The sequence below is a fragment of the Chroicocephalus ridibundus genome, chromosome 19, assembly GCF_963924245.1.
Source record: "Chroicocephalus ridibundus chromosome 19, bChrRid1.1, whole genome shotgun sequence".
Classification (NCBI taxonomy): Eukaryota; Metazoa; Chordata; class Aves; order Charadriiformes; family Laridae; genus Chroicocephalus; species Chroicocephalus ridibundus.
The window spans coordinates 5,000,904-5,028,888 of NC_086302.1; the positions used below are offsets into that span (position 1 = coordinate 5,000,904).

The following is a 27,985-nucleotide window of genomic DNA, read 5'->3' on the forward strand; positions in this document are numbered from 1 at the left end:
TCTTAGCAGATAACACTGGCTCCTTAATAGCAACCACTGTAAAATCTGTCTAGGCTGTTGCCGAAAGGATTTTGTTAGTGGGTCCTGGGGGTTGCTGTTACCTAAGAACACGTGTGTCCAGTGGTACCTCTGGATCCTTTGCACTAATAACTGCCTGCTCCTCTCCCTGGGTGAACAGGTTACATGCAGAGGAACCCTCAGATGCCCCAGTACAGCTCACCCCAGCCCGGCTCAGCCTTATCTCCCCGTCAGTCTTCTGGAGGACAGATGCACGCTGGAATGGGGCCATACCAGCAGAACTCCATGGGAAGCTACGGACCCCAGGGTGGGCAGTACGGACCACAAGGTGAGGCACAGTCAGCTCCTCAAGGTGGCAACTGAGCTCAGCAAATAGAAAAGGCCTCTCTCTATTGTAACATCTTGTCTTTGATAAACCGTTCTTATTTGTCCCCTCTTAATGTGTGGGTAATACAAAATAGTGCACTGCTTATGAGCTGGAAGGAAGTGTGCTTTGTTTGTGTTGAGATTGATGAAATACGTTGCTTTCAGGGCTAGTTGTACGTCTAAATGTAGGATCCTTCCTCCTCACTTAAAAAGATGGACGTTGTGCATGCAATGTAATAGAGAGGACTGGCCAGTTCTCTTTGGAGAGAAAGAAAATTGAGTCTTGTATGTTTTGGAAAGGGTTAAGTGAGTTTTTTGCATCCTATCCTGGACCATTTACCTCGTTCTGCTCGGTTGAGGTTTGGGAGAGTTTCAGGCAGCTTTTGAATCGATGTTGTTACTTGGCTATGTCAAAACACATTTTCTGTGGCTTATATCCAAGTACTTTGACTTTTTGTTGAGGTGTTAACACTCCCCCTCATCTCTGTTAGTGATCTTTAAATATTTGCTGATAGAAGATTTTTTTATGGTGATTCATAAACTAACTAGTTGAACGATGTTGTCTTCCCCTCTTTTTATCTCCTTAGGAGGTTATCCCAGGCAGCCAAACTACAATGCGATGTCCAATGCCAACTACCCCAGTCCAGGAATGGGAGGAAGCATGAATCCCATGGGAGCAGGAAGCCAGATGCACGGGCAGACTGGTGTGCCGCCGTACAGCGGGCTTCCTCCAGGCAGGATGAGCCATGCAGCCATGGGGAACAGACCTTATGGACCTAACATGGCGAATATGCCACCTCAGGTGGGGACCGGGATGTGCCCCCCACCAGGTGGCATGAATCGCAAAGCACAAGAAGCGGCTGCCGCTGCCATGCACGCTGCTGCCAACTCCATCCAGAACAGGTAAGGAATGAGATTCTCCCTGGTCTCTGAAGTCCCTTCCCTACGTCAGATCTAGGTTTCAGAGCTGTGGGTGGAACAACCCAAAATTGGGGTCATACTGAACATACGCTTCCTTGAAGGTTTGCCCTTCTTGGAGACTTTTTCATCAGTCTTAAGTGTTAAAAAAGGAAGAGCATAAAGCTTGAATGGACAGGCAGTGTGTTGGAATACATCATTAATTACATGCTTAGGGAATTTTTAATATTCATAGGTGAAATCTATTTAACTCTGAGATCCCTTCAGTTGTTTTCGCTTTCTGGTCGTCTTTGTTACATGGGTGACTTAAAAGACGCTGCGTGTGTGGTAAAGCCCATAAATCCAGCAGAAAGCCATCCAGCTGCATGGAACCAAGGCATTACTTGTCCAGTGTAATGAACTTCTTCCTTTTAGGGCCTTGATGAGCAGCTGTGGGAAAGGGAGCTGGAATTCAGCACTGAACTTTGCAACTATTTTCTGTGGTTGTGGGGTTTTTTTGTGTTGTTTTTGGTTTTTTTTTTTTTTTTTTCCACTGCCCATTTCAGAGTAGGTGTATGTGGCCTACCAGAATGCCTTGTGAGCCCTGGACTTGTAAATTGGGTTTTCCCAGTAAAGCTGTTAGATATATTTGTTGTCTGACTGGGCATTGTGGTCTTTATCCTGACTTAACGACTGCTTCTGCAGTTCACTGTCTGATGTTACCTATGGCTGCCAGGAGGTCAAGTTCCCAAATGCCAAATAAAGGCATCAAAGCCTGTCCCTTTGAGTAACAAGTCTGAACGAGAGTTGTCTATGAGGTTTTCTGAGACACGTAAAATAGTGTAGCTTGTATGGGTAACAAAACAGAAAGAAATAAAGAAAAATCATTAAATGTGGCCGGAGAACTACACTGTCCATCTCTACAAATAATATATTCTCACTTAAACGCACAAGGCTGCAGTATTTGCAGATCTGTTCTGCCCTATAAAGGTGGCTTAACAACTGAAATGAAGTTCAGTTTGGGGATGTGGTAGAACAAGATCAAGGGTGAAAACGTTCAGAACTGAAGTCCCTCTTTCGAAATGGTTTGCATCCCCTTTGCTTTTGAGAATGAGCCTTGGGCTCAAGGGTAGCTAAGCTTTAAAAGAGCACCTGATCTTCGGTCTTTTGCTGGAAAAGTGAGCTGGAGAAAGTCACTTCTCCGCTCCTTTGTAGGAGGTTTCTTTTAGCAAACCTGCTTCATTAGAAAACAAGATCTTAATGCTTAGTATTTGGGGTAAATGTCTGTTTCTTCCTTGACTTCTCCAGGCCTCCTGGTTATCCCAACATGAACCAAGGGGGAATGATGGGCACTGGACCTCCTTATGGACAGGGAATTAACAGTATGGCTGGCATGATAAACCCCCAGGGCCCACCCTACCCGATGGGGGGGAATATGGCGAACAACTCTGCAGGTAAGTCAGTGCGGACTGTTAGCCATGGCATTGATTTTGTTGTACTGGATTGAAAATCAGTCTTAAAGGTTCTTTTAACTTCCTAGGGATGGCAGCAAGCCCTGAAATGATGGGTCTTGGGGATGTCAAATTAACACCTGCAACTAAAATGAACAATAAGGCAGATGGGACGCCAAAAACAGAATCCAAGTCAAAGGTAAAATGTTTTGGATTTCGTTTTTAATGACTCGTGTCCTCTTCAGCATTCAGGGATGTCAAACCATTGCATCTTAACTTGGATTGAACAGTGCATCCATCTAGTAGTAGTGAGTGTGGCTCCTGAGAGAAACCTAATTTGATTCGTCCTCCTTACCCTGAACAGACTTCTCATTTGCGTGATTGTCCTTGTAGTATGTGATCTGACTGTTGCTTGTGACCATGGTTCTAACGCGTGTAGCGAGTGAGTGGGATATCCTCTTGTGGCGTCTGTTACGTTTTGGAGCATAATTAAAGAAGTAAGCATTTCCAAACGTATGTATGTGTGTTTTAGAGTAGGCTCTGGCTATATTTGCAATAAACCACCAAATACCCACATGTGTTAATAGCAGTACAGGACTCTTGAGGAGCCTGAACTCTGCCATCCCCTACAGAGACCCACTAGCCCTCAGGAGGGCCAGGAAAGGGACTTCTCTGTTGGAATTCACGCGCCCTCCCCTATTTACAACTCATGAGTTCAAGCCTTTATCTAGAATTTCTAACCTATGCCTGGCACGCGTTATTTATATGTTCTCACTTCAATTGTGGGCTAGTCTTGATTGACTGGGGAGAAGGTACCTGAACAGATGCACCTTTGGGTCAGCTTTATCCCACTCACAGATCCTGTGAAGAGCTAATTAGACTGTAGCTTGAATCAGAAGTGTAAAGGTAAAGACCACATAGTTGAATTGCTCAGTGTAAGGAGATTCAACATGAATTACGCTTCGTGTGTCCAGCGCTGGCTGTGTTTGAACTGCGCCAGTGGTTCTAAGAGGTTCTTCAGGATTTATCAGGAAAATTCAAACAACTGAGAGTTTTACTTCTGGGATTTATAAAGTGTTCAGAAATGAACGGGAGCATTTCCTAGTCCTTTGGGAGTAATCAATTTCACTTGCAAAACAATTTAGTATTAGGAATTATCACCTGCCACAGTGAAACTGCCAAAAGAAGTGTAAACAAACCTGAGTGTGTGTCTGGTGTAGGCTTGGAGCTCCTCAGTTATCACCTCTCAGCTGGGAGGTGGTACGCTAAAGTGTTACAGTTGTTTCACAAACAGACCTCTTACTAATCCTGTGTTAAAGCCAGAAGAGGGAGGCAAACAAGTTCTTCAGGGAGTATTTTTCTTTGCATTACTGCTACCGGTTTCAAAAGAACCACCAAAAAAAGCAGTTTCTGAGCCTGTAGTCTCCTCTTTCACAATGTGAAGGAAAATACACGCTCTGCAAGTTTGACACCTGTACCACCAGCAGTCTGCCAGAGGATTCAGAAGATCTCTCATTTTTGCTCATGTGTTCTGGCATCTGCCTTTCTACTTATGACAAAGAAGGACTTGAATGGTCTTGGGCTAGGAGATGCCAGAAGCTACAAATAAGGGTTTTTCTGTCCTCCTGGTCTGTGCAGTTCAAGGATTGTCTCGTGCTAAGGAAAACACTCAGTCTGGGGTTTAGGGGTTCGTCTAAAACAACATCAGATTTGAAGTTCACTTCTATTTTGGAAGTCCATTTTTAAGAAAGCATTTGGAGTGCCAAAATCGTTTCTGCCTTTACTCCAAGGGTATGTGATCCATGTGGAAAAAGACAAAATAACATGCTCATGCACTACATCAAAAGACTTGGGTCAAGGCAGGCGAGGTGCAGGACCACAGGTTTTGCCTCTAAATAGACAGACAATTCGGTGAATCGGATGTGTAGGAACTGGTGTGTGGTACTCATACTTCATAGCTGTGAACTCGTATTCCAGATTCCTGTGATACCTCTCCATATCAGTTTTCCTGGATGCTGACACGCCAGTGATAGCTCCCCAGCAAACCAGTATGGGAGCTTACGTTGTATCTGGGTAGCAGGAGATTTCTGCGCTCCTGTCAGGGAATAGGCAAGGGAAGGGCGATGGTCCTTGTGGGGAGCCCCTCGCACACGTTGGTCAGACCGGTGCCTCTAATCTCATTTGCAGTTGACTTAGATGTTTTCATATTTAGCAGATGAGCCCACAAAGGATGTCTCAGAGAGATGGCTCTCTGCAAATTCTCCTTGAGGTTTGTTTGGTTTCTGTAGCATTCCTGAAACCTTTCACTTTTTAAAAATATGTATTCTGTGAGTTCCCTGAGTAGCAGCTGGTTTTTTTGATAACTTTGTCGAATAATACTTGCCTGACGTTGATCTGAGACAAGCGTAGGTCTAATAAAAAGCCGTTCGCAATATAACAGCAGAACTTTGAACTCTTATCTGACCACTTTTTTGAAACCATGTTGGATGTGAACTAGCTGCTTTTGTGCTGCTCAGTCCTGATACCTCTTTCCTTCTCCTAGAAGTCCAGTTCCTCTACTACAACCAATGAGAAGATCACCAAACTCTATGAGCTGGGTGGTGAGCCTGAGAGGAAGATCTGGGTAGATCGTTACCTGGCCTTTACTGAAGAGAAGGCCATGGGCATGACCAATCTCCCAGCGGTAGGCAGGAAACCCTTGGACCTTTACCGGCTCTACATCTCAGTGAAGGAGATTGGAGGATTGACTCAGGTGAGTGTCCGGCGGCTGGTGGCTATGTTCAGGGCTGCCCACCGTCTTGTGGTTCACAAGCCAATGGGCAACAGAATTCAGAGTTGGCTTTGTAGCTAGATGTAAGCAGTGACTTTCTCCATTTAGCTGTGTTTCTTTTCTTTTTATTTTTTTAAACAATGCTTGTAAAACCCAGCATCCTTTAAGTGAGCCAAATGTCCGCTCTCCCGTTGTCTGGTTGAGAACAATCTGTGGAGAGATTCAGTTCAAGTGCTTTTTCCGCCCCTCCCCGCGTTGCCCAGTGCAAAGTTTGGTGGCGCTGTCATTGTCTTTGCATCTGGCTGTCAACTGACCTCATGGCTAATTTGATTTGCAGTCTGTCCCTGTTTGAAAAGTTTTATGCAGGTGAGGAAGAGAAGATACTAGTTTTGGGTTTTGAACACATCTGCTCTGCTTAGCCCTTATTGCATCCTTTGTTTTAGCTGGAAAGTGTTGATTTCTCCCCGGGAAAATTTCTTGGAGGAGAAGCAGCTGGGATTTTGAGTTTAGAGCCTCTTGTTTGGTTGTGCAGGTCAACAAAAACAAGAAATGGCGTGAGTTAGCCACAAATCTCAATGTGGGCACGTCCAGCAGCGCAGCTAGTTCTTTGAAGAAGCAGTACATCCAGTGTCTCTATGCCTTTGAGTGCAAGATTGAGCGAGGCGAAGATCCCCCTCCAGATATCTTTGCAGCTGCCGATTCAAAGAAGTCTCAGACTAAGATACAGCCTCCGTCTCCAGGTGAGTTTAGACACGGGTCTAAGGTGCGCAATGCCTGTTTGAACCGGAGGATCTCTGGCACTGTACGCTGGACTCTATGTCCTGCGGGCCAGGCTGGTTCCAAACTTCTACAAAGCCCCTGTGTCTGTTTCTAATTAGATGTTCTCCGGTTGTGTAGATTAAATACTTTAATAATGTGGGAGTGAATGATACTGGGAATAAGTCAAGCCTCTTGGGATAGTTCAGTTTTTGTGTGTCCCACCCCTGTACTAAGTTTAAGAAAAAGGAAAACATAAAAAGATACACATATGAATACACATGCACCTCTGTGCATACCAGTACATCGCTGCCTGATGAGAATCTGGTGGAGAGAGAAGTCTGGAGTTATCCCTTCAAGGTGATCTCTGCACATCCTACCAGCAGCCCTCGTTGTTACTGCTTAGCTTTGGGAACTTGCTAGAAAAGTTGGACTTGTTTTGGCTATGCAGGTGGTACCTTCTGGGAGCAAACGCTTGATGTGGGCGTGCACTTGTCTTCCTCATGAATTGCTTCTTACTGTCTTCAGCAGAAGATGGTGAGGACTTTCTGGGGCTTTGTGCCAGGAGAGCTTCATAAGCCTGTTACAAATTGCATGCTCTAGAATTCAGGCTCTTTAAAATGAACTTCTACGGTTGTTTCAGATTTGATGGGGTGCTCCAGTTTCCAAATATTTAAGCATAGTGTTCAATTCGAGAAACAAACAAACAAGAAAAAATAGGAGAAAATGTCCAGGCTAGCAGTGCATGCTGTACTCTTTAGTCTTCAGAAAGTCTGATCGTTTCTGTCTCATTTGCATTGAGTTCATTGCTTGAATTGCTGCTGAACTTGCCAACCCTTTAAGATTCAATTTTCCAGTTTCTCTTATAAAGTAAAACCTTCAGATGCTTTTTCTGGTCAGGAGCCTGTTCGTGTAGGTGAAATAAAAACTTTGTCTGCTTTGAAGTTCCTGTAATGTTTGCAAAAAATGCCTTTTTGGTTCTGAAACCTGGCATCATCTTTGTCTAGCTCCTGAGGAGTGGAATAATGAACCCTTTTTTGATTGTACTGCAGTCGCGTCTCAGCCCTGCAAAGCCCTTGATCGACAGTGTGCTTGTCCGAATATCCTGTTGGCAACTACATTTATCTGTCTTCTCAGTTACAGTCTGTTGTTTTTTTAAAAAACTAAATCATGTCTTTTCACTAGTCAGGAAACCTGTCCCAGTGTAGCTTCAACCTTGGTGTATTCTGCAAGATAAAGCAACTTTTGTGTCATTAGACTAAACTTCTGTCTAAAGTGGTGTCTGAGTTCCGCTTAAAATAGACCACAAATCTATCCCCGCTTTCTTTCCAAAAACCTCTTTCTTCTCCCCCCTGAGATACTGGGCAGTGAAACAAAGACGTTAAGAGCGTTTGGAGTTTATTTGGAGAGGGCTGAGACTTTCAGGAAGCCATTTAAAACTTTTTGTTAGCACTAGATGCCTGTCAGAACGGATTAGATGGTGCATCAATTTTTATTTTATTTTAACTGATACGGTGGTATGTGAAGGTTGTGAGTCTGCCTTCTGGGCCGTGGTACAGGCGATTTCTTGCTTCAGCACATCAGCAGTAGGAGTTTGCAGGGCGGCTATCGCAAATTCTGAGCGTTTGTGCAGCTCTGTTGACTTAGTCCACGCGTTTGATTCCTGCTGTGGGAGGACTGTGCTGTATTTCCTATTTAAACTCTTCTCTCCACTTCTCTTACTCCAGACTCCTGCAACTAGGAATATGCAGAGGCAGCCCTGAAGCATGGTTGGTTGTTCTGATCCTTTAAGCCGTGTCGCTCAGCATGTTCACACTCCCTTTTCACTTTCCTTTTCTTCTTCTCTCTTGTTCTCCTGAATCGACAGGACCTGAGGGTGTAGGACACAACACAAACGGCTTTCCCAACCTCAGCTCCAGACTTTAGAGCCTTAGAGGAGCATTGAGTCCCAGTAGGCGCTCCTGTTCCGGTGGGTCGCTGAGGCCCCACTGAACCAGCGTCCTCCAGACTTGCATGCATTTGCCTGTCTCCCAACAAATCGCCTTTATGGAGAATAACTTCCCTGTTTGAAATCCAAATGGACAACAGTGGGGCATTTTGAAGTCCCGTCATGTGGATGAAGGGCTGTGTCATCCCACACAGACACACGTGCTTTGGTCTCCTTGCAGATTTTATAACCTGTTGGCGTTGGCTTACACTTCATTTCAGCCTGTTCTGTCAAATGAACTTCTGCATAACTTTGTGGATGATGAGGATTGCACTGCACAATTCTCCATTGACCGCTTTTTGAGGCTGCAGAGCATCTAAAGGCCTTGCGGGACAATCTAGGCAGAGCTCTGGGTGCTGGAGCTGCTTTCCATGCAGTGGAACCCTCAGAACTCAAAAACGTTCACAGAAAGCCCTTGTAGAGTGGACCTGGGTGCTGCCTCGTGGGCACTCGCCTGCATGTTTCCTGCAAACCACGTTGGGTTCCTGCTCGCAAACTCCAGCGTGTCCCTGGGGAGGTGTAATCAGTCTGCCGTTGGGTTTTAATTCCCAGAGCATGGAACTGGCCCGGCTCCAACTGTGTGTAAATTTGTGAGTGGGAGTGACGGCAGGGGGTGGGGACAAACACCAAATGGCAGCGACGCAGGGAATGTCTCGAGGCCTCTTCCTGCCGATGCCAGCATTACAAACGGAGACGAGCAGTGAATTCCTGGGGGAAGTGAGTGGAGCTGAACCGCTGCTGACGAGGGAAGGAGAACGGCGGGGAGGGCCAATGAATGAAACTCCCCGCTGAGCTTGTCTCTGCCCTTCCTTCTCCTGAGACCTCCCCGGGTTGGGAGGGAGTCGCGGAGAAGAGGACAGGGTGCCAGGAAGGTGGGGTGTAAACAAACATGCCCTGGACGTGACCTCGGAGGATTTTAATGAATAGCTGAAATGACTCATCAACCAGCAGGGCTGAAGCTGAGGGATATCGGGTGCTGGGGATGGTAACTAATGGAAACATTAATTAAGAGTTCAGCTCTTGCCAGCTGCGAGGAGCATATGAACCTGAGAGCTGACAGTGTCACAGCGATCCCTGGGCAGAGGAGAGCTCCTAGAGCTGACGGCACAGCTGGATTACACATGACGGCCTGGGATTTTTGATGAAAGCTTACTGTAGCGTAAAGCAACCCATACAGAGCCAGGGAACTTGCTGGACGGGTTTTGTCATTCAGTGAAAGATCCGGCCTCTCCGGCATTCCCTGTTCCAGGAATCCTTGGGAGTGGTGCTTGAATTAACCTGCATGAATTAACCCCTCTCGAAGGGCAGAGCAGACAGAGGAGCCTTGTTCAGAGCTACTTGGTGACTTCAGCTGACGTCCTGGAGTTTCCATCACTAGAAAGACTCTGAGACTTCCAGGAGAGGGCTTAAACCCACCTTCTTTCTGGGTAGAAAGTGAATGTGATGAGTCAGTGGTTGTCACTTGTCAAGGAGGACCGTATTCGATGCTGCATGATGCACTATAGAGCACCAGCCTTTGAAACTAGATAGCCTGGGCAACATGCCACAGTGGTGGCATGGTGTGTAAAAGGTAATGTAGTTAAGAACAAAGGCATGATGAAAACGAACATGTCCTCTCGGCTTTACATCACTGTACGTGGTTCTTCTGGGAAGTCCTTGCAGTGTGGAGCTCCTTGAACTTTTTTGGTGATGTTTCATCTCCCTCTTTCTTTGAAAGACTCTTTGCTCTCTGTTCTTGGGGCTGATGTTCTGGGAGGTTCTGGGTTGCATCTGTAGGGTGCAAAGCTACTCACACCACGTTTTTGTTTTTGCAGCGGGTTCAGGCTCAATGCAGGGTCCTCAGACACCTCAGTCCACCAGCAGCTCCATGGCAGAAGGAGGAGACTTGAAGCCACCAACTCCAGCATCTACGCCACACAGTCAGATGCCCCCTTTGCCAGGCATCAGGTATGAAACCATTGCACCCTCTTCCACTATGCTGGATGCAAGCTGTGAATGTGAGGTAGCTTCTGGGTCATTACTGCAGATGACTGGAGACTTGAGTACCTGTTTTGGTGGAGCTCCATGGCTTTGCTCCTTTGTTAATGGCTCACAGCAACATTGTTGACTCTGCATGTATGTGTAAATAATAGTTATTTTGGGATTGGATCCGAGCACAGTGCTGTAGAGGGGCAGTTCTTCATGCCTGTGTTGGAGGAGCATGGCTGTGGTCCTTCTAGGGGATGGCAGCACCTGAGAAGGGAACATGTGGGGAAAAGTATGTAGAGGAGCATCATGGACCTCTCTAATTTTGTGTTTGGGTTTTTTTTTGTTTTTTTTTTTTTTTTTAATCAGGAGTAACTCAGTGGGCCTACAGGATGCCTTTGCAGATGGTAGTGATCCTACGTTCCAGAAACGGAACTCCATGACTCCAAATCCAGGGTACCAGCCCAGCATGAATACCTCCGACATGATGGGTCGCATGTCTTACGAGCCAAATAAAGATCCTTACAGCAGTATGAGGAAAGGTGAGGAAGTCCTTTTGTGCTCCTCTCCCTTTTCCCTGTATCTGGCTGTATGCTGGAATATGCTGTAGGAGACCTTCCGCTCGCCCAGAAGATGGGATGTATCTTTCTAAGGCAGAGGTAGACATGTTTATTGGTCTTTATTTCAATATTTCAGCTCCAGGAAGCGATCCCTTCATGTCCTCAGGGCAGGGCCCCAACAGTGGTATGGGTGACCCTTACAATCGTGCTGCAGGTCCAGGGATGGGTAACATGGCCATGGGACAGCGGCAACACTATTCCTACGGAGGTCCTTACGACAGAGTGAGGTGGGTACTTGAACCTGCTGACGTCCCCGTTCGCTTGGCCCGTGTGAAATGATCATTCTCTCTTCACTACTGTGACTTTGCTGATCATCCTTTTCCATTTGAGGAGCAAGGGTGAATTTAAGTGGACGTGTGGGGTTTTTCTCTTTGTTTCCATGTAGGACGGAGCCTGGCATGGGACCTGAAGGCAACTTAGCAACCGGAACTCCGCAGCCAAACATCATGCCTTCCACCCCGGAATCGGGGATGTACTCTCCCAGCCGCTACCCGCAGCAGCAGCAGCAGCAGCAAAGGTCTGTGCGGGGTGTTGCCACAAACGGCTCTTCCCAGTTAGAGAGTTCTGAGACTGTGAAAGTGAAGCATGCATCTGATCAGACAAGTAACGCATCTGTTTCTTCTCCAGACATGATTCCTATGGCAATCAATTCTCCACTCAAGGCACATCCTCGGGCAGCCCCTTCCCTAGCCAGCAAACTACCATGTATCAACAGCAACAGCAGGTAGAGTACCAAAAAGTGTCTGATTTCTTTGACTGAGAGACAGTAGAGTTTTGTCTGTGAAATTTGTGAAAAGGGGAGGATGAAAACTCAGTGGGCTGTGCGTTTGCTTTATGAATGTATAGAATTAAGTACCTTATACAGGAGGCTTCCCCCCACCCACCCCAGGTTTCAAATAGTTTAAATAAGTTTTAGTTAGCGTTTCCAGTGTTGTGTTAGCAAAACAATGTTCTGGTTGTGCAGTTTGCAGATATGTGTGCTCTGGTCAGGCAGCAGGAGATCGAGAAGCTTTATTGGGCTTCTCTGCCCCTCTGGAACTTTCTGAATCCCATTGTGTTTCTGTAACACTTCTGGTCCGAGTGACGAGATGAGTTTGTTTGGAGCAAGTCCTTGGGGAGCTGTTTCAGGTGGATCATTCTGCACAGCCCAGGGCTCTTTTCATGTCTTTGCCTTACTGAGCCTGCAGACAGAGGCTTCAGACCTGCCTCCACTGCCCTACTGCCTCCTACTCGCTGATCTCGGAAACATCAGGTTTGTTTCAGGACAGAGTTTGAATGAACATATATCTCTCTCCATAATCCTTATATATGACTTGCTCTTTGTATCAGTGCCAGGACCCATAATGTTTTCCTGATAATTTTGAGTCCTCTGGTTTAGGAGAGTGTAGAGAGGGCATTCGCTGAGCTGTGCTAAGAATAATTCCAACTGCTCTGCAGTTTGGCTCTGCAACCAGAGCCACGGGGCTCTGAGCCAAGAGTTCGAGTTACTCTGGTACTTGTCATCTTTGAAGCCCTAGAGCTCCATCTGAAGCCAGTCATGACCGTGGAGCTTCTGAATAGACTGTGTAGTGGCTAGAGCATAGACCCTTGGAGGCAAGAGATCTTGGATTTTTGTCTCGGCAATTGACTGTTTTCTCCATTTGCACTTAAAAGAAGTAGAGAGGAGAATAGGTCTTGCTCCTTTCAGTGATGTGTTTTGAAATCTACAGGAAAGGAAGAAGCGGGAAGTACAACAGTTTTTAATGCATTTTGTTTGGTGCTTCCGCAGAAACCTCTGTTTTTCTGGGAAATCTAAGAGAAATGTGGTCTGATAAAATTCCTGGACGTGAAAGGAAACGAGCACCTGTGCACAGTTTGGTTTGTGGTGAATGTATAGCAGAGCCGAGTCTTTTCTCCAGGAAAGTCCTTTCTGTGGGCAGACTTCTGCCCCCAAGGCATCCTTGTAGAATCCACAAGGAAACTACCCAGCCAGCCACAAGGAATTGGTCTTGGCTTGTGAAGCTGAAAGACTGATCCAACTTCACATTGGATATGGCTGACAACGAGACAAGTCTTGCCCGCTTACAGACCATGCCGCAGGGCATATCCTCTGGCTCCGAGTAGCTCTACCCACAGAGGTTTGGGTTGCTTGTTTCTAAGTAGATAATCTCATGTTGTCGATGCTTTTATTTTCCCCTGTAGAATTACAAGCGACCGATGGATGGCAGCTACGGCCCGCCCGCTAAGCGACACGAAGGGGAGATGTACAACGTACCGTACAGCACCGGGCAGGGGCAGACGCAGCAGCAGCTGCCTCCAGCACAGACCCAGCAACCGAGCCAGCAGCAAACTGCACAGCCGTCTCCACAGCAGGACCTGTATAACCAGTATGGGAGTACATACCCTGCTGCTGACCGCCGATCTGCCGGAGGGCCACAGAACCAGTTCCCATTCCAATTTGGCAGAGACAGGGTCTCGGCTCCCCCAGGCTCCAATGCTCAGCAAAACATGCCTCCTCAGATGATGGGTGGTCCCTTACAGTCTACTCCAGAGGGCCCGCAGCAAGGTGCCATGTGGCAAGGGCGCAACGAAATAGGGTACAGCTATCCGAATCGGCAGAGCACCGGCTCTGCGCCCCAGGGGCCTGCTTATCACGGAGTGACTCGAACAGATGAAATTCTGCATTCAGACCAGAGGGTCAACCATGAGGGACCATGGCCTTCCCATGGGAACCGGCAACCTGCTTATGGTCCCTCTGCCCCCGTGCCCCCAATGACTAGGCCCCCCCAGTCTAACTACCAGACCCCCCCTAGCATGCAGAATCACATTCCTCAGGTATCCAGCCCAGCACCTCTGCCCAGACCTCTGGAGAATCGCACTTCTCCTAGCAAATCTCCATTCCTGCACTCGGGGATGAAAATGCAGAAGGCAGGACCGCCAGTCCCCGCCTCGCACATAACACCAGCAGCTGTACAGCCTCCCATGATCCGGCGAGACATCACCTTCCCTCCGGGATCAGTAGAAGCTACACAACCTGTGTTGAAGCAGAGGAGGCGGCTGACAGCAAAAGATATTGGTAAGAGGAAACTCCTGCTTTTCTGCTTGTGCCTGTCGAGGGGCTGGATGCTGCCGTTGCCCTTTGATACAGTACTGCCATGTGGAAGGGCTCTGCCGGCTTTGAAATAATTGTATTTTTGCAAGTTAGTTGTGTTTTCAGACATCATTTTGGCATTGTCTGCGGAGAGATTGCTGTACATACAGTCTCTACATCATCTTAAACAGGCTCTGCTCTTCATAGGTCCAGAAAGTGGTATCAAGTATCTCCTTTTTTGTTTTTAAACTCCAGGAGCTGGAAGTATCATGTGTTTATGTTACAGGAACTCCTGAAGCCTGGAGAGTGATGATGTCTCTGAAGTCTGGGCTGCTAGCTGAAAGTACGTGGGCCTTAGATACCATAAACATCCTGCTCTATGATGACAACAGCATAATGACCTTCAACCTCAGCCAGGTGGGTGCAGATGCTCTCTGATGCAGGTCTTTGAAGTGCTAATTTTGTAGGGTTTTCTGTCAGCGAGACAGCAACAAGCAGCTCGTGCCCTTGTAGGGCCAGATTCCCAAATGTCCGGTACCTGCGGAGCATGCCAGGTCTGCAGAGAGCACGGGGTCTGCGTCGCTGTGCGCTGGTGATTCTCTGTCCCGTGTAATCGATAGGTTTGTTGGTGTGCAAGCGTGTGTTCTCTCCTCTCTGGTGAGGTGTATTGCTCCTGTAACAGAGAAAGTGAATAACAGTGGACTTTGCAGCGAGAGCGCTACGGAAGGCTGGAGGCCACATGTATTTTTGGGCGTTGATGGTGTTCGTTCACCTCTGGCTCTGTCTTTGCCCTGGGACAGTGCGCAGCGAGGCTGGGATGCCAGTCCGGAGGGGCCAGCCTCTCTCAGTCAGCTGCCCCGTGCCCCTGTGGCTGTTGTAAAAACTGCTGGGAGATACTCTAAAGGCTGTTTTGCCCTTCGCCTCCCTGTGTATTAACCAGAGGGGAGGTAAAACCAAGAGCCCCTGTGCGTTTGCACAGGTATGTGTGTGTGGAGCGGGGGCGGCCTGGATACTGACAGTCAGTACCTGGTTTTACGTTTGTTCCTTTTCTCAGGGGATAGAAAGCTTTCTTTTCCAAACGGTTTGTTGCCAGCGTGAAAAGAACCTGTTAATTAACAGCACTGCTTAGATTCTTAGCCCTTTTCGCCCTGCTTTCCCAGTTACTCGTGTTGGCCTAAGTTGTTTTCTGATCACTGTTCCCTTCCTTCCTTCCCCTCCCGTTTTTCTCCTCCCTCGTAGCTGCCAGGCTTGCTGGAACTCTTGGTGGAGTATTTCCGGCGCTGCCTGATCGAGATCTTTGGAATCCTGAAGGAATACGAGGTGGGAGACCCAGGGCAAAGAACACTATTAGATCCCGAAAGGTTCTGCAAATCTTCAGCTTCCTCTCATGAAGAAGGGGAGGAGGATGATGAACCACGGAGCCTGAACTGTGAGGAGGAAGAAGAGGATGAGGAAGAGGAGGAGGCTGCGTTTTCGAGCAAGGACAAAGCACCTCTAGAGAGCAGCGAGGAAAAACTAGTTAGTAAATTTGACAAGCTTCCAGTCAAAGTTGTGCAGAAAAACGACCCCTTTGTGGTAGATTATTCCGACAAGTTGGGGCGAGTGCAGGAGTTTGAAAGCGGGCTGCTGCACTGGCGGATTGGCGGCGGAGACACCACCGAGCACATTCAGACCCACTTTGAGAGCAAGACGGAGCTACCTTTGACTCATAAACGAGCTTCCTGCAACTCTGTCTTGAGGAAACGTTCAGCAGCTGAGAGCAATCCCAGCACCAGGGAAGGAGAGACTCCTCCATCCGACAGCTCCTCGGAGAAAAGGATAACTGCCACCATGGATGACATGCTTTCGGCACGTCCGGGCTCCCTGGCAGGGGAGGAGGAAGAGGTCAAAGCTTTGGAAACGGCGAAAGAAAGCAGCAAGTTTCCCTTTGGCATTAGTCCAGCTCAGAGCCACAGAAATATAAAAATTCTGGAGGACGAACCTCACAGTAAAGACGAGACGCCCCTCTGCACCCTCCTAGACTGGCAGGACTCTCTGGCGAAGCGCTGCATCTGCGTCTCGAACATCATCAGGAGTTTATCGTTTGTGCCGGGCAACGACTTTGAAATGTCTAAACATCCCGGGCTGCTGCTGATTCTAGGGAAACTGATTCTCTTACACCACAAGCATCCAGAACGCAAACAGGCCCCCCTGACCTATGAGAAAGAGGAGGAGCAGGACCAAGGGGTGAGCTGCAACAAGGTGGAGTGGTGGTGGGACTGCTTGGAGATGCTGCGCGAAAATACCCTGGTCACGTTGGCCAACATTTCTGGCCAGCTGGACCTCTCCCCTTACCCGGAAAGCATCTGTTTGCCTATCCTGGATGGACTCCTCCACTGGGCAGTATGTCCGTCAGCAGAGGCCCAGGATCCCTTTCCAACACTGGGGCCCAATGCGGTCCTCTCCCCTCAGAGACTGGTTTTGGAAACACTCAGCAAACTCAGCATCCAGGACAACAACGTGGATTTGATTCTTGCGACTCCCCCCTTCAGTCGCTTGGAGAAGCTGTACAGCACCATGGTGCGGTTCCTTAGTGACAGAAAGAACCCGGTGTGTCGAGAGATGGCTGTGGTACTACTGGCCAACTTGGCACAGGGGGACAGCCTGGCAGCAAGAGCAATTGCTGTGCAGAAGGGCAGCATTGGCAACTTGCTGGGCTTCTTGGAGGACAGCCTGGCCGCCACGCAGTTCCAGCAGAGCCAGGCCGGCTTGATGCACATGCAGAACCCACCCTTTGAGTCGACGAGCGTGGACATGATGCGCCGAGCTGCTCGGGCGCTGCTCGCCCTGGCCAAGGTGGACGAGAACCACTCGGAGTTCACGTTATACGAATCGCGGCTGTTGGACATCTCCGTGTCGCCTTTGATGAACTCTTTGGTTTCACAAGTTATTTGTGATGTACTGTTTTTAATTGGCCAGTCATGACAGCTGTGGGATCCGAGACCCTGTGTGCGTGTGCGTGAGTGGAGAACTTAGAAACTGACTGTTGCCCTTTATTTATGCAAAACCACCTCAGAATCCACTGTCTGCCCTGCGCTGTCCTGCTTCTCCCTCGGGGAAAGATGTCCCCGATCCCTCTCCCCTTCCCCTGCCCTTCAAATTTGTCCTGAATCCCTTATTAAAGGAGACAAAGTTCTGTCTACATAGAAGACTTTTTTTATTTTAACCAAAGTTACTGTCGTTTACAGTGAGTTTGGGGAAAACGACTTGCCGTGTTATCACATTGACAGGCACCACTTTCATAACTGTTTTTAATGGTAAACTCTGAAGGACAAAAGTGACTGCTGAACTCTGTGTGGTTTATCGTTGTACATTCACAATCTTGCAGGAACCAAGAAGTTACCAGTTGTGAACAGACCTTGTCCAAGGGAGGCCTGTGCAGTAGCGTGTAGAACTTCATGTACTGTACACCTTAAACTGTAAACATACTGTAATAATGTCTCACATGGAAAAAAAAAAAAAGAAAAAAACGCTGGATCAGCAGCAAGCTGTAGTTTTTAAAAATGTTTTTAGTTAATGTTGAGGAGAAAAAAAGGCTTTTCCCCCAAAGTATCATGTGTGAACCTACAACACCCTGACCTCTTTCTCTCTTCCTCCTTGATTGTATGAATAACCCTGAGATCACCTCTTAGAACTGGTTTTAACCTTTAGCTGCAGCCCGAACGCTGCCACGTGTGTATATATATATGACGTTGTACATTGCACATACCCTAAGATTCCTTGCAGTTTTGTCCCCCTCTCCCTTCCCCTTTATAGTATGACGAGTTAACGAGTTGATGACCTGCAAAAGCGAGACACAATTATTTAATCTCTTGCCAGACATCCCTCCCTGGAGGATGCTGTACAGGTCTCTGTGTATAAAGTCATTGCTGTCTCAGCAGCCAATCAACTTATAGTTTATTTTTCCTGTTTTTGTTTTCTTTCTAATCGAGGTGTGAAAAAGTTCTAGGTTCAGTTGAAGTTCCTGATGAAGAAACACAATTGAGATTTTTCAGTGATGAATTCTGCATATTTGTATTTCAGACGATGTAGCTAAAAACTTGATGTAAATTCCTCCCTTTTTTCCTTTTTTGGCTTAATGAATATCATTTATTCAGTATGAAATCTTTATACTATATGTTCCACGTGTTAAGAATAAATGTACATTAAATCTTGGTAAGATGTTTGTAAGGGTTTTTTTTATTAGGAGAGTGGGGAGGTCGCTTCAGCGCTTGGCAGGTCTTGTAGATGTGATGTTGTAGGTCAGCTCTTCCTCGCCACGCAGCACCGAGACCTCAAAGGTCCTGCGTGTTATGGCTGTGCCTGGGGATGCCGAAGTCCCATCTGGCTCTAGGGAGCCGAAATGCCACGTGCTCTGGCTCTGTTTTCTCTGTTGGGCTTGTTTCAGTGACGGAGTTCTGGCTTAGGCTCGGGTAGGAGTGGATTTGCAGTGTGAGGTGAAGCTACAGCAGAGGCACAGTTCCCAGGGTGAGAAAGGCGGTTGCTCGGAAGGGAGGCAGTTCCCTTTCGGCTCTGTAAAATGGAAAATTTTCATTCCCCTTGCATTTTTCACATTTTCTTGGAACCGCGGTGTGGACTCTGACTTCCTTCAGAGGACGGGGTTTTCCAGCGGACAGAGCTCTGATGCCCTTCAGCAAACGGCCAAAGTTCAGGCTCTTCATATGAAAATCTGCGCGTTTTCATGGGTTAATAAATGGGTATTTTATTTAGCCTGAAGCTTTATCCTCACATGATAATAGAAGTAGGCTAGCTGGAACTGCACCGAGCTCATTTAAGCAAAAGAGCCAGTTAAAGAAAAAGGAGAAGCTTTTTTAAAGGCAAATGTAATTTTTCTTGAAGAAATCACCTCATTTTATCCCCCTACTTCCCTCCTAGGAAGCTCTCAGTTCCCCGAGCCCTCCCTTAGCTGTATTTCTTAAACTTCAGGTTCCTGGAAGTAATTGTGCCAGAATCAAACTGACTCTTTTCTGAATAAGTCTGTTTATCATCAGGAATTGCAGGAGCTCTTTGCCCGGCAGGAGGAGAGTCCTTAGAACGGATTTCTTAAGAGACAGGAATGGTGCTGGGCTTCCTTGGCTTTAAAAATTACTGAATGGAAACCAAGTTGTGAGATAAGAATTCTGCTGGACTTTGCTGTTCTGCAACAATGTCGTTGATTTAAAACCGACTTCTCTGATAATTTAGTTCTGTACTCCAGGAGCTTTGTTTAATCTGATTAATGTAAAAGTTTTACTTCTTTTTCTAAACAGAAAGGACCTCAGCAGCAAGGTTGAAGAAGGTGACGTGAGCAGCTTTTGTACAGCTTCTGTGTTCATGTTACGGTGAATTTAATCATAAGCAAATACTACATTTGGGATGGAAAGAACAGTCACAAGTGGTGCTAACTACCCATTTTACCGGTATTTATACAACCAGTTGATCTGAGGGGAGTAATTCCGCTCCCTCAGCGGCTGCATGCACGCAGACACATACACCTCTCACACTTCTAAAATGGTTAAGAGAAAAAAGGCATAGATGAGAAATTAGTAAAATGAGAACAAGCAGTGTTCACAGTTTGCAATGGGGGACTATTTTGAGAGCCCCACCTGATTGCAAACTCGACTTGGCTGCCCAGAATGCAAATCACAGAATGGTTCGGGTTGGAAGGGACCTTAAAGCCCACCCAGTGCCACCCCCTGCCCTGGGCAGGGACACCTCCCACCAGCCCAGGTTGCTCCAAGCCCCGTCCAACCTGGCCTTGAACCCCTCCAGGGATGGGGCAGTCACAGCTTCCCTGGGCAACCTGGGCCAGGGGCTCACCGCCCTCACAGCCAAGAATTTCTTCCCAAGATCTCATCTAAATCTCCCCTCTTCCAGTTAAAAACCATTACTCGCGATGCTTTGACCTGATTCGTAGGCAAAGCTTTCCATTTCTGCAGGCGTTCTATAAAACACCTCTCTCTGACCTGCACTACTCTGCTGATTCCCATTTTTACCAGCAAGGGGAAAAACTTGACTCCTTCCCAAGCCAGAGCCCTGTTTAAAGGCACTTGGGGGTCCCCCTTGGGGTCTGGGTGGGCAGTGATGGTTTCTCCGTCGTCGCTGCAGTAGATATGGTCAGGCCTGTGCTGCGGCGTGTCGGTTTTAAGCCCAAAGAGTTGTTGCTGGTGCTGTGCCAGCGGCAGGAGGGAGCCCTGAGGGTGCTGCCAGGGCCCTGACGGCTGTGGCCCGGCGTGGTGTGAGCTGGGCCGGGGCCACGGTAAAACCCAACACCTCCGTCATCATGCGGACGGGATCTGGAGCGAAACCTGCCCACCCTCTTGTAAGAGTAAGTAATTAATATAATAACATGCGCTTATTACCCGGCTATTGTTAACGTGATGTCGCTTAATGTGTTTTGGCACGAGCCGCGGTTGGGCCCTGCCGTGTGGCGGCTCCCTTTGAGCTGGGTGTTGGCGCACCCCCGGGAGCGATGCCTCGGGTGGAGCAGGGCCCCGCCTGCTCCGCCCCGTTCCCTCCGGCCCTGCCTGCCCGGTGGCTGCCCGGCGCCACGGCCTTGGCGGAGAGTTGGACCCACGGGCCGCGGGGCCACCGGCGCCTCCGCCCGCCCTTAACAAAGATGGCGCCGCCCGCCCCTTCCTCCCCCCTTCCCAACTACCGCCGCACACGTGACGCGGCGGCGCGCGCAGCCCCGGAAGAGGCGTGGCCGGAAGCGCTGACGGCGGGATGGAGCCGGCGCGGGATCCGCTCGCCGGGCGCTCAGGTGGGGGCGGGGCCGGGCCGCGCGCGCGCGCCGCGGGGGGTGGGGGAGGGGCGGTGACACGCCCCTCCCCCCTCTCCCCCCTCCCCCGCTTTGCTCGGGTGGGGGCCCCGCCCCCCGCAGAGACACCCCCACCCCCGGGCGGCCATGAGGGGACCGGGGCGGGGGTGTCCGGGTAGGCCCCGGTGTCCCCCCGTCGTGAGGCCGGGGGGGGGGGGTCGAACCGCCCCGGGGGGCGCCGAACCAGGGGGTCCCACCGGGCAGAGGTCACGGGGGGCGGCGGTGGGCCCCGGCGGGGACGGGCCGGACCTCGGAGGCTCGGTCCCGCTGGCGGGGAGCGGGGACCGCGGGCCGGTACCGCGGGGCCGAGGCCTGGTGATGGCGGCCGGGAGCCGGGGCGAGCCCCCCCCCACCGCGGGCTGCTCCATGCGGCCTGGGGTGTCAACCCGTTAACGAACGCACAGGCGGTAATTGTCCCTCATCTTGGAAATACCCCTATTAAGCGCTTCGACCCCGGCTGGGTCCCACAAATCCTGGCTCTTGACGCCGGGGGAACGGGCCCTGCCTCCCCCCATGGCCGCTGAGCCGCCGAAGGACGTGGCACAACCGGAGCGCGAGGCCGCGGCAGGACTCGGTCCCTCGTGGGGAGCGCGGGTGCCCTCGGCAGAGCGGGATTCCGGCGGTTGGCCATCCATCGCCCCCGGCTCCTTGCCGTGTCCCATCCGGACACCCCCAGCTCCCGCCGGCTCCCTCCTCCCAGGATGGACGGGACGCCTTAAGTTTGCGCAAACTGGGCCAGGTTTCGTTCCCACAAAAGTTCCCACATCCCCGCTTCCATCCGGACAGCGCAGCCGGAGCGAAAGCGGCCACGAGGCCGAAAGCTCCCCAGGCTCACGGAAACAGCACTGGGAAAACAGGATTGCCAAAAATCCCCTTTTATTTCTTTGGCGCCCTGGGTAGAATGGGGGTTTAAATAATTCTGGAGAACCTCCCGACTCTTAACAGCAGGTTGGAGAAGCACCAAGAGGTGCCCAAACCTCTCTCCAAGCATTCCTGGGGTGCAGGCTGGAGCGGGTTTCCCGATAGGAACCCTGTGGCCCAGCCAGGAGCTGGTTGCCGGGCTTTGTGGCGAGTGGCTGCTGCCACCGGGTGGCCATCGGTCCCCACTGCAGCTGTACGGACCTTGCTGAGTTCATATTTTCATTTACATCATAATTTACCCCGCGTCTATTTTGTTCATATTCACATCCTTTTTTTTCAGCGCGGTTTCCAGAGTGAGCAAAACGCGCTTCGCGTCGGAGAGCGGAGGGAAACGCCGAACGCCTTTAAGATTAATTTAAGACTTCGCCTGTCTTTACTGAAATATTTTTAACCCGCTTCTGCCTTTTCCTGTCCTTTTTCCGTCCGTGCAGGTGCTCTTTCACGCGGCGCTTTTTGGGGTAGAGACGTTCCAGCTCCCGACGCCGTGTTCTCCGCCGGAGCGGCCGTCGTGGGCTGCAGCTTTCCGTGACAAGGTGTGCTGCGTCGTGACGGGAACGGGCTTTTTAAAGCTCTTTGCTTTTGAGCCTCCTTGGCACGTTCATGCGAGGCGTTTTTCTCAGCTTTTTAAAAAAATATTTAAAGCGCCGGGGCAATTTTTTGCCGCTGAGCTTTAGTAGGATTTGCAGCTGTGAAGGCGCGTTAGTAGAAGTAGCCCCTCTCTTAACGCCGCAGCTTCGTGATTCAGGAGAATGTGTCTCCCACGAGTCGCTTTGTAGCTGCGAATGCTCTGGAGCAAGAGAAGAAAATGAGCAAACCCAAAACTTTTGTACGTGGTTAAATAAAAAGCGTAACCCTGTGGTTGGGGACTGGAATTCTAAAGGAGTGTATCTGGATCTTGGTTTTTTGCTTTGCTGACTGCTTGCTTTCTGCTCTCTCCTGCCGTTTTTAACCTGCTGAGTTTTTTTTTCTCCGTCGGTAAAACGGGAATAGGAAAACCTCAGCGTGTTTTTAGATCACGGAGTGATGGGTTTGGGGGGTCTTTATGGCGCTGGAAGGCGCTGGGTCAGAAAGCTGGCAGGTGGGAGAGGGTGCAGGATGTGGTGTCGCCGGAACCCAGCGAGAGCTGCGGGTCTTCTGTTTCGCAGACTGCAAGGCGGTTGGCGGCGGGGGAACCAACGGAAGAAATGCGTTATCTTAAAAAGCGGCGTAACCGATAGCGCCTGCCGTTCGTGGCGCTGGGCCAGGCGTTCTCCTCGCTGCTCCCGGAACGTCAACCCGGAATATACGCGGCAGGGAAAGCAGCGAGACTCCGCAAAGCGGGTTAAGCCTCGCTGGTGGGGTTTGCAGGGACGAGGTGGAGGAGAGCCACCTCAGCGTGCGCAGTTTGCAGCGATGCCCTCGCCCTGCGGACCGGGACCCCCTGCCAAAATGTTGGAAAATTGCAGGTGGCGATGGAGGGGAAATGGTGCGAGTGTCACATCCTGGAGGTGCTGCCTCTGATGGGTAGAAGGGGTGAGGGGACGCCTGCGTGTCTGAGAAGGCACCTCAGCCTTGCTCTGACGGAGCTTGTGGGGTCGGTGCCGTGGAGGCATTCCGGAGAAAAGCCGCTCTCGGCTTCCCAGGGGCAAACACCAGGCAGAGAGCGGGAGAGAGGAGGGAACATGCCCGGCAGCGCGCAGCCGGCTGCGAGCCCCGGTCAGCAAACTGCTTACACAGGTGTTATGCTCAGAGTCCGCATTTTCATTCTGTCTCCGTTCCAGAAAAAAAAAAAAAAAAATGGTTTAAATTCCATTCAGCGCATTGGAACTCGAACGTGTGCGTAGATGCTTGGCGGAGCCGCTGGTGTTTCTGCTGAGGCGGCCGCTGAGCCTGTCTGCTTCTGGTATTTACACTGGCCCGGTAAGAAATGGGCTGAGAGGACGCGTTACAACCTCTCTCCCTCTGCATCCTGGCCAAGGTTAAGAAGTCAGGGAAATTATTTTTTTTAATAGGAACAATATCAAAGAGGTCTTCCGCGTCATCTCCCCTATCTGTGATCTCTTTCATAAGTGACTTCTTCATAGAGATTTGCAGCCCTTTGAAGTGCCTGGTAGTAAATAAAAGCGCATAATTTACAAACATGGCTGAAGCCAGAAATACCTTTCTGCGTCTGTCCTCTCTGTTTATCAATTCAGGTTTCCAGAGAACCGGAGGGAGAATTTCCCTGGCATCAGTGACCTACTTGAGGCAACTTTCAAGCTCAGAATGGAGCTGGTGAGCAGGCAAGACCCCCGCCTCCGAGAGGTCGTGTGGTTTGCGGTGTGCTGCAGGGCCCTGACGCTTCTGCTGCAGGCAAGTCCCCTCTTCCTCAGCCAAAAAATGCTGCGACGTCTCTCGTTTGCTGCTCCGAGGCTTCTCTCTTCGGTACTGCCTCGTGCACCGGGGGCGAGCTGGTTCTGCTTGAGTGGGAAATCGTCTTCTCCTTTGGAGAACCAGCTGCATCCAGGGAGGCAGGTTGCTGTAAAGTAAAATTACATAAAATTCCTTGTAACGCGCTGTGTTTTCACGCCGCTGTCGCAAGAGGTTCGGCAGCACGAGAGGCTGAAGCCTCAGTTTATCCACAGAAAGGGAACAATAATCTCCTCCTGCACATTCCGCCCGAGTCTCACGCCCAGAGCCGTCCTTCTCCGAGCGTGGGGAGAGCTCGGATGCTCGCTCCGTCCCACCTGCGCGTACCGAGACAGCCAGCAGAGAGCCTGGCTGTGGCCACGGCCCTCCTGGAACAAAATCAGCCTGAGAAAGCTCTTCAGCGGCAGGCCACCAGCCAGCTGGCAGATTGCGGCAGCCCCGGTCACCACTGGGTAGGGCTGAGCGGAACCATCAGCCGAGATGAAAGACTCCGTGTTGGGAATGCCAGGGGCCTGGGTAGACCAGATGCGTGCTTCGTGGTAGAACGGCGGCTTTCTGTGTCTTTTAGTCCCAATTTGTTCAGCGTGGACTTTTCTCTGGCAACGCTGAACTTATTGCAGGGGACTCATCCCGATCTACGTGTAGTTAAGCTACGCAGTTTACCTTCTGGGTTTTTTTTTTTTTTAAACATATTTTCATTTGGAATTACATTACGACGCGTTAAGTTGCGTACCTCCTATCTCAGGAGCTCTCTGGGTTTTTCTCTCACCTTTTAAAACGTGGCCAGCACCACAAGCTCACGGAGAGAGAGGTGTGTGCGTTCTGCTTGCTCCTCTCCAGAAAGAGAACTCGGTCGCCTGCCGAGTTGCAGAGGTGATGGAGTGATGTAGAGACTAGAGAGGGGGCCTGGGAATCGGCCGCTGTCTCCTGCATCGGTTTGCTCTGGGAAAATGTTTTTTCTCTCGTTCTGTTCCCTCTCCCTTGTACGTCAGCTGGGACAGTGATGCCAAACCGAGTAGAAGCGGAGGCTCACCAGTGCTGCAGAGGCACCCAGCGTCAACGTATGCGGTTAGACGTGCCTGAGCACGGGGCTGAGCAGCCTTTCCCTGTCCAGTTCCGTGGGGATTCATGCTGGATGCGGTCCAGAGCTTTATTCAGTTCGGGTGTAAATACCCCAAAAGACTGTGTTTGCAGCTTTTCACAGTCCCTCAGCCTGGCTTCTGTGCTGCTCCTGTCCCCTCCTGTGAAACCCAGGAGTCCTCCTCCTGCTCGGTGCTTTCCGTAAGGTACAAGAGGATCTCTGCTGGACTTCAATCCCCTTTTTCTGTTTTTTTTCCAGGCTCTGTTTAACCTCCTGATCCCGGATCACGCCGCAGACGCCTTCTCTCCCCCTCGCCTGCCGGAGCCTGGCCTGTGGGACCTGCTCTTGGAGCAGCTGCTGGGAGGCCTCTCGCGCTGGGATGCGGAGCATTTCCTCTTCATCGCCGAGCGGGGTTACCTGTACGAGCACAACTGCGCCTTCTTCCCGCTGTACCCCCTGGCCCTGCGTGCCCTGGCCGAGGGTGCTCTGTGGCCCTTGCAGCGGCTGCTGCGGTTGCGGAGCCGCCTCCTGCTATCAGCCGTGCTTCTTAATTCCCTTTTTTCTATCCTGGCAGCCGCTGCCCTGTATAAACTGGGCTGCGCGGTGCTGCGGTGCCGCAGGCTGGCTTTCCTTGCTGCCCTTCTCTTTTCGCTCAGCCCTGCCAACGTATTTATGGCAGCTGCTTACTCAGAGAGCACGTTTGCCTTCCTGGCGTTCAGTGCCATGTGGCAACTGGAGACGGGGCAGAGCTGGCTCAGCGGGCTGCTCTTCTCCCTCGCTTCTGGGGTGCGTGCCAACGGGCTTATTAATGCCGGCTTCTTTCTCTACTCCCGCGGTAAATGCTTTGCCCTTCAGCTCCAGGGGGTTTCAGGGCCGGTAAGGAAGCTCCCTCCGTTGTGGAAGCAGCTCCTCAGCCTGGCATCTTCAGCGGTTCTGGTGTGCGCTGGGATTTTTCTGCCTTTTGCTTTATTTCAGTATTACGCCTACGTGAGGTTCTGTGGTGCTGGCACCGGCCTGGAGCCGACCATCCCCAAACCGCTGCTGCAGCTGGCGCTGGACAAGGGCTATCGTCTGGTGGCCACCGATGGGGACAAACCCCCTTGGTGCTCCCAGCGATTCCCCGTGGTCTATTCCTATATTCAAGACGCTTACTGGAATGTGGGTTTTCTAAGGTATTTTGAGCTCAGACAGATACCAAATTTCTTGCTTGCTTTGCCTATCACGCTTCTGGGCTCGTGGGCTGCCTGGACCTACATCATTGCAAACCCCCGGCACTGCCTAACTCTTGGTCTAGAGAGAAGAAAGAGTGAAGAAGGAGGTAAACCAAGCGCTGGGTTTTGCTGCCCCGCTGTCTTCGTGTACGTGGTCCATGCCACGGTCCTGCTGGCATTCGGATTCTTCTGCATGCACGTGCAGGTAGGACCTTCACCGCAACGCGCAGGAGCGATTTCTTCAGGGGAGCGCGGCGTGGTGGCCAAGGCAGTGACAGTCACAGCCTGGAGCTGGCCCAGCTGCAGGGCAACGCAAACCAAAAGCTTTGCCTTTCCTCTTTGGAAGCTGCTTCCACCGAGAGTTCCCAAAGCCGCTTAATCCCTCTGCTCTGCCAGAGGAATCTCCCAAAGAGATTTTCCCAGGGGCTCGGTGTGATGAGGACACCAGGACATGGATCAAAGGGTCCAGCTGGTGTTGGTGACGTTTGATGTGGGCTTAAGGCCAGTTTTGCCGAGCACTGCGAGCCGGCGGTTTGGGGACAAGGATACTGGGTCGTTGTCACGTTGTCTGAGCTTAATGGATGGCAATGGAAGGATCCAGAGCCTGTCACCCGTCCCTAGAAAGTGTGTGAAGGTCTATTTAGGACACAGCTGGTGGCACTAAAGGTTGGGGGTTCCAGTGAAAAAATAATTGAAGAGTGAGATTCAAATCTCCCCTGAAGCTGCTGCCCCATCCCAGCTCCTGAGCTGGATGGCGACAAGGGTTTCAGTGGGATGGTGACAATTAGTTACCGTGTTTGTCCAAAACCTGGGGACCGCTTGATCGCTTACACAGATGTCTTAATGAGTGAAGCGGCTTGAGCTGAGAGGAGTTTCATTTCAATGGAATAAACTCCAGCACCGGGAACTGGGGCCGTATTTCAGTCCCCTTTCTCAGCAGCCCGTCTGAGGCGGATGGATGGCTCCTTCCGTCCTCGGGATGAGGGTCGGTGACAGTCAGAGACCTGCAGCTTATGTGATTTTTGGCTCTGCCTGTCGTCTTCAGGTGCTGACCCGCTTCCTTGGCTCCTCCTCTCCCATCCTGTACTGGTTTTCCGCTCACCTCCTTCAAGAACGCGAACCTTTGCTCTGGAGCGAAGGGACCGATCGCCAAACTGCGGCACCTCGCCCCGAGCAATCTCTTCGAGGTCAATCTGGTTCCTGCGGGAAAAGGACTCCTGAAAACCCCGTTGTGAGGCTGCTGCTGAACTGCAGATTAATCACCCCCCTTGGCAAATGCATCCTCGGATTCTTCCTCTCCTTCTGGCTGCTGGGACTGATCCTGCACTGCAACTTCTTGCCATGGACGTAGCCGGGGGGGTGTGTTGGTGCAGGCGGGTCGTGGGGCAGCAGCGCTGCTCAGAACTGAAACCCGCTTTTGCTAAAAAGCTTGATGTACCTGTAAGGATGCTGTTGGGTGCAATGAAGGCATCAGTCCTCAGTTATGTACCGAGCTGTCGCTGCCTGGCCATGTCCATGTTCTTTGCTGATGCTACAGCGTCCTGCCCCCTCTCTGCTGTCATTCCTGATGGCCAAAATTCCCGTAAGCTGCCTGGGATGGGGAATACCTCTTGGTTCCTCCATCCTCTGGGGGACCTACTGCCACC

General features: G+C 50.5%; 2 protein-coding genes across 5 annotated transcripts in view; both read left to right on the forward strand.

The window, feature by feature from the left end:
- Positions 1-18,088, forward strand: part of ARID1A (AT-rich interaction domain 1A) — a 60,906-nt gene extending 42,818 nt beyond the window's left edge. The window contains exons 7-20 of the mRNA XM_063355622.1: positions 179-346; positions 972-1,287; positions 2,590-2,735; positions 2,822-2,931; positions 5,275-5,484; positions 6,035-6,242; positions 10,060-10,192; positions 10,580-10,752; positions 10,907-11,057; positions 11,216-11,347; positions 11,458-11,554; positions 13,012-13,885; positions 14,187-14,317; positions 15,140-18,088. Of these exons, the coding sequence (XP_063211692.1) occupies positions 179-346; positions 972-1,287; positions 2,590-2,735; positions 2,822-2,931; positions 5,275-5,484; positions 6,035-6,242; positions 10,060-10,192; positions 10,580-10,752; positions 10,907-11,057; positions 11,216-11,347; positions 11,458-11,554; positions 13,012-13,885; positions 14,187-14,317; positions 15,140-16,864 (4,574 nt within the window). The 3' untranslated portion in view covers positions 16,865-18,088. The remainder of the gene's footprint in view (positions 1-178; positions 347-971; positions 1,288-2,589; positions 2,736-2,821; positions 2,932-5,274; positions 5,485-6,034; positions 6,243-10,059; positions 10,193-10,579; positions 10,753-10,906; positions 11,058-11,215; positions 11,348-11,457; positions 11,555-13,011; positions 13,886-14,186; positions 14,318-15,139) is intronic.
- A 1,970-nt stretch (positions 18,089-20,058) lies between these two features.
- Positions 20,059-27,831, forward strand: PIGV (phosphatidylinositol glycan anchor biosynthesis class V). 4 transcript variants are annotated; one of them, XM_063356037.1, is made up of 5 exons: positions 20,059-20,246; positions 22,091-22,192; positions 23,834-23,990; positions 25,387-26,544; positions 27,385-27,831. In XM_063356037.1, exons 3-5 carry the CDS (start codon positions 23,904-23,906, stop codon positions 27,688-27,690), a joined length of 1,551 nt encoding a protein of 516 aa, XP_063212107.1. In that variant the 5' UTR covers positions 20,059-20,246; positions 22,091-22,192; positions 23,834-23,903; the 3' UTR covers positions 27,691-27,831. The 4 variants fall into 4 exon arrangements, with proteins under 4 accessions (XP_063212107.1, XP_063212109.1, XP_063212105.1 ...); XM_063356039.1 differs by lacking the exon at positions 20,059-20,246 and adding an exon at positions 20,538-20,681 and having other exon boundaries at positions 22,091-22,194; XM_063356035.1 differs by lacking the exons at positions 20,059-20,246; positions 22,091-22,192 and adding an exon at positions 22,872-23,146.
- Positions 27,832-27,985: the final 154 nt, after the last annotated feature.

What these genes read in the sequence shown, in the direction of transcription:
- PIGV (XM_063356039.1), top strand. Translation starts at nt 20,538, where the DNA reads ATGGCGCCGCCCGCCCCTTCCTCCCCCCTTCCCAACTACCGCCGCACA. An exon ending in TCCGCTCGCCGGGCGCTCAG is followed by an intron (nt 20,682 to 22,090) that starts GTGGGGGCGGGG and finishes CCGTCCGTGCAG; the next exon opens with GTGCTCTTTCACGCGGCGCT. An exon ending in TCTTCTGCATGCACGTGCAG is followed by an intron (nt 26,545 to 27,384) that starts GTAGGACCTTCA and finishes TGTCGTCTTCAG; the next exon opens with GTGCTGACCCGCTTCCTTGG.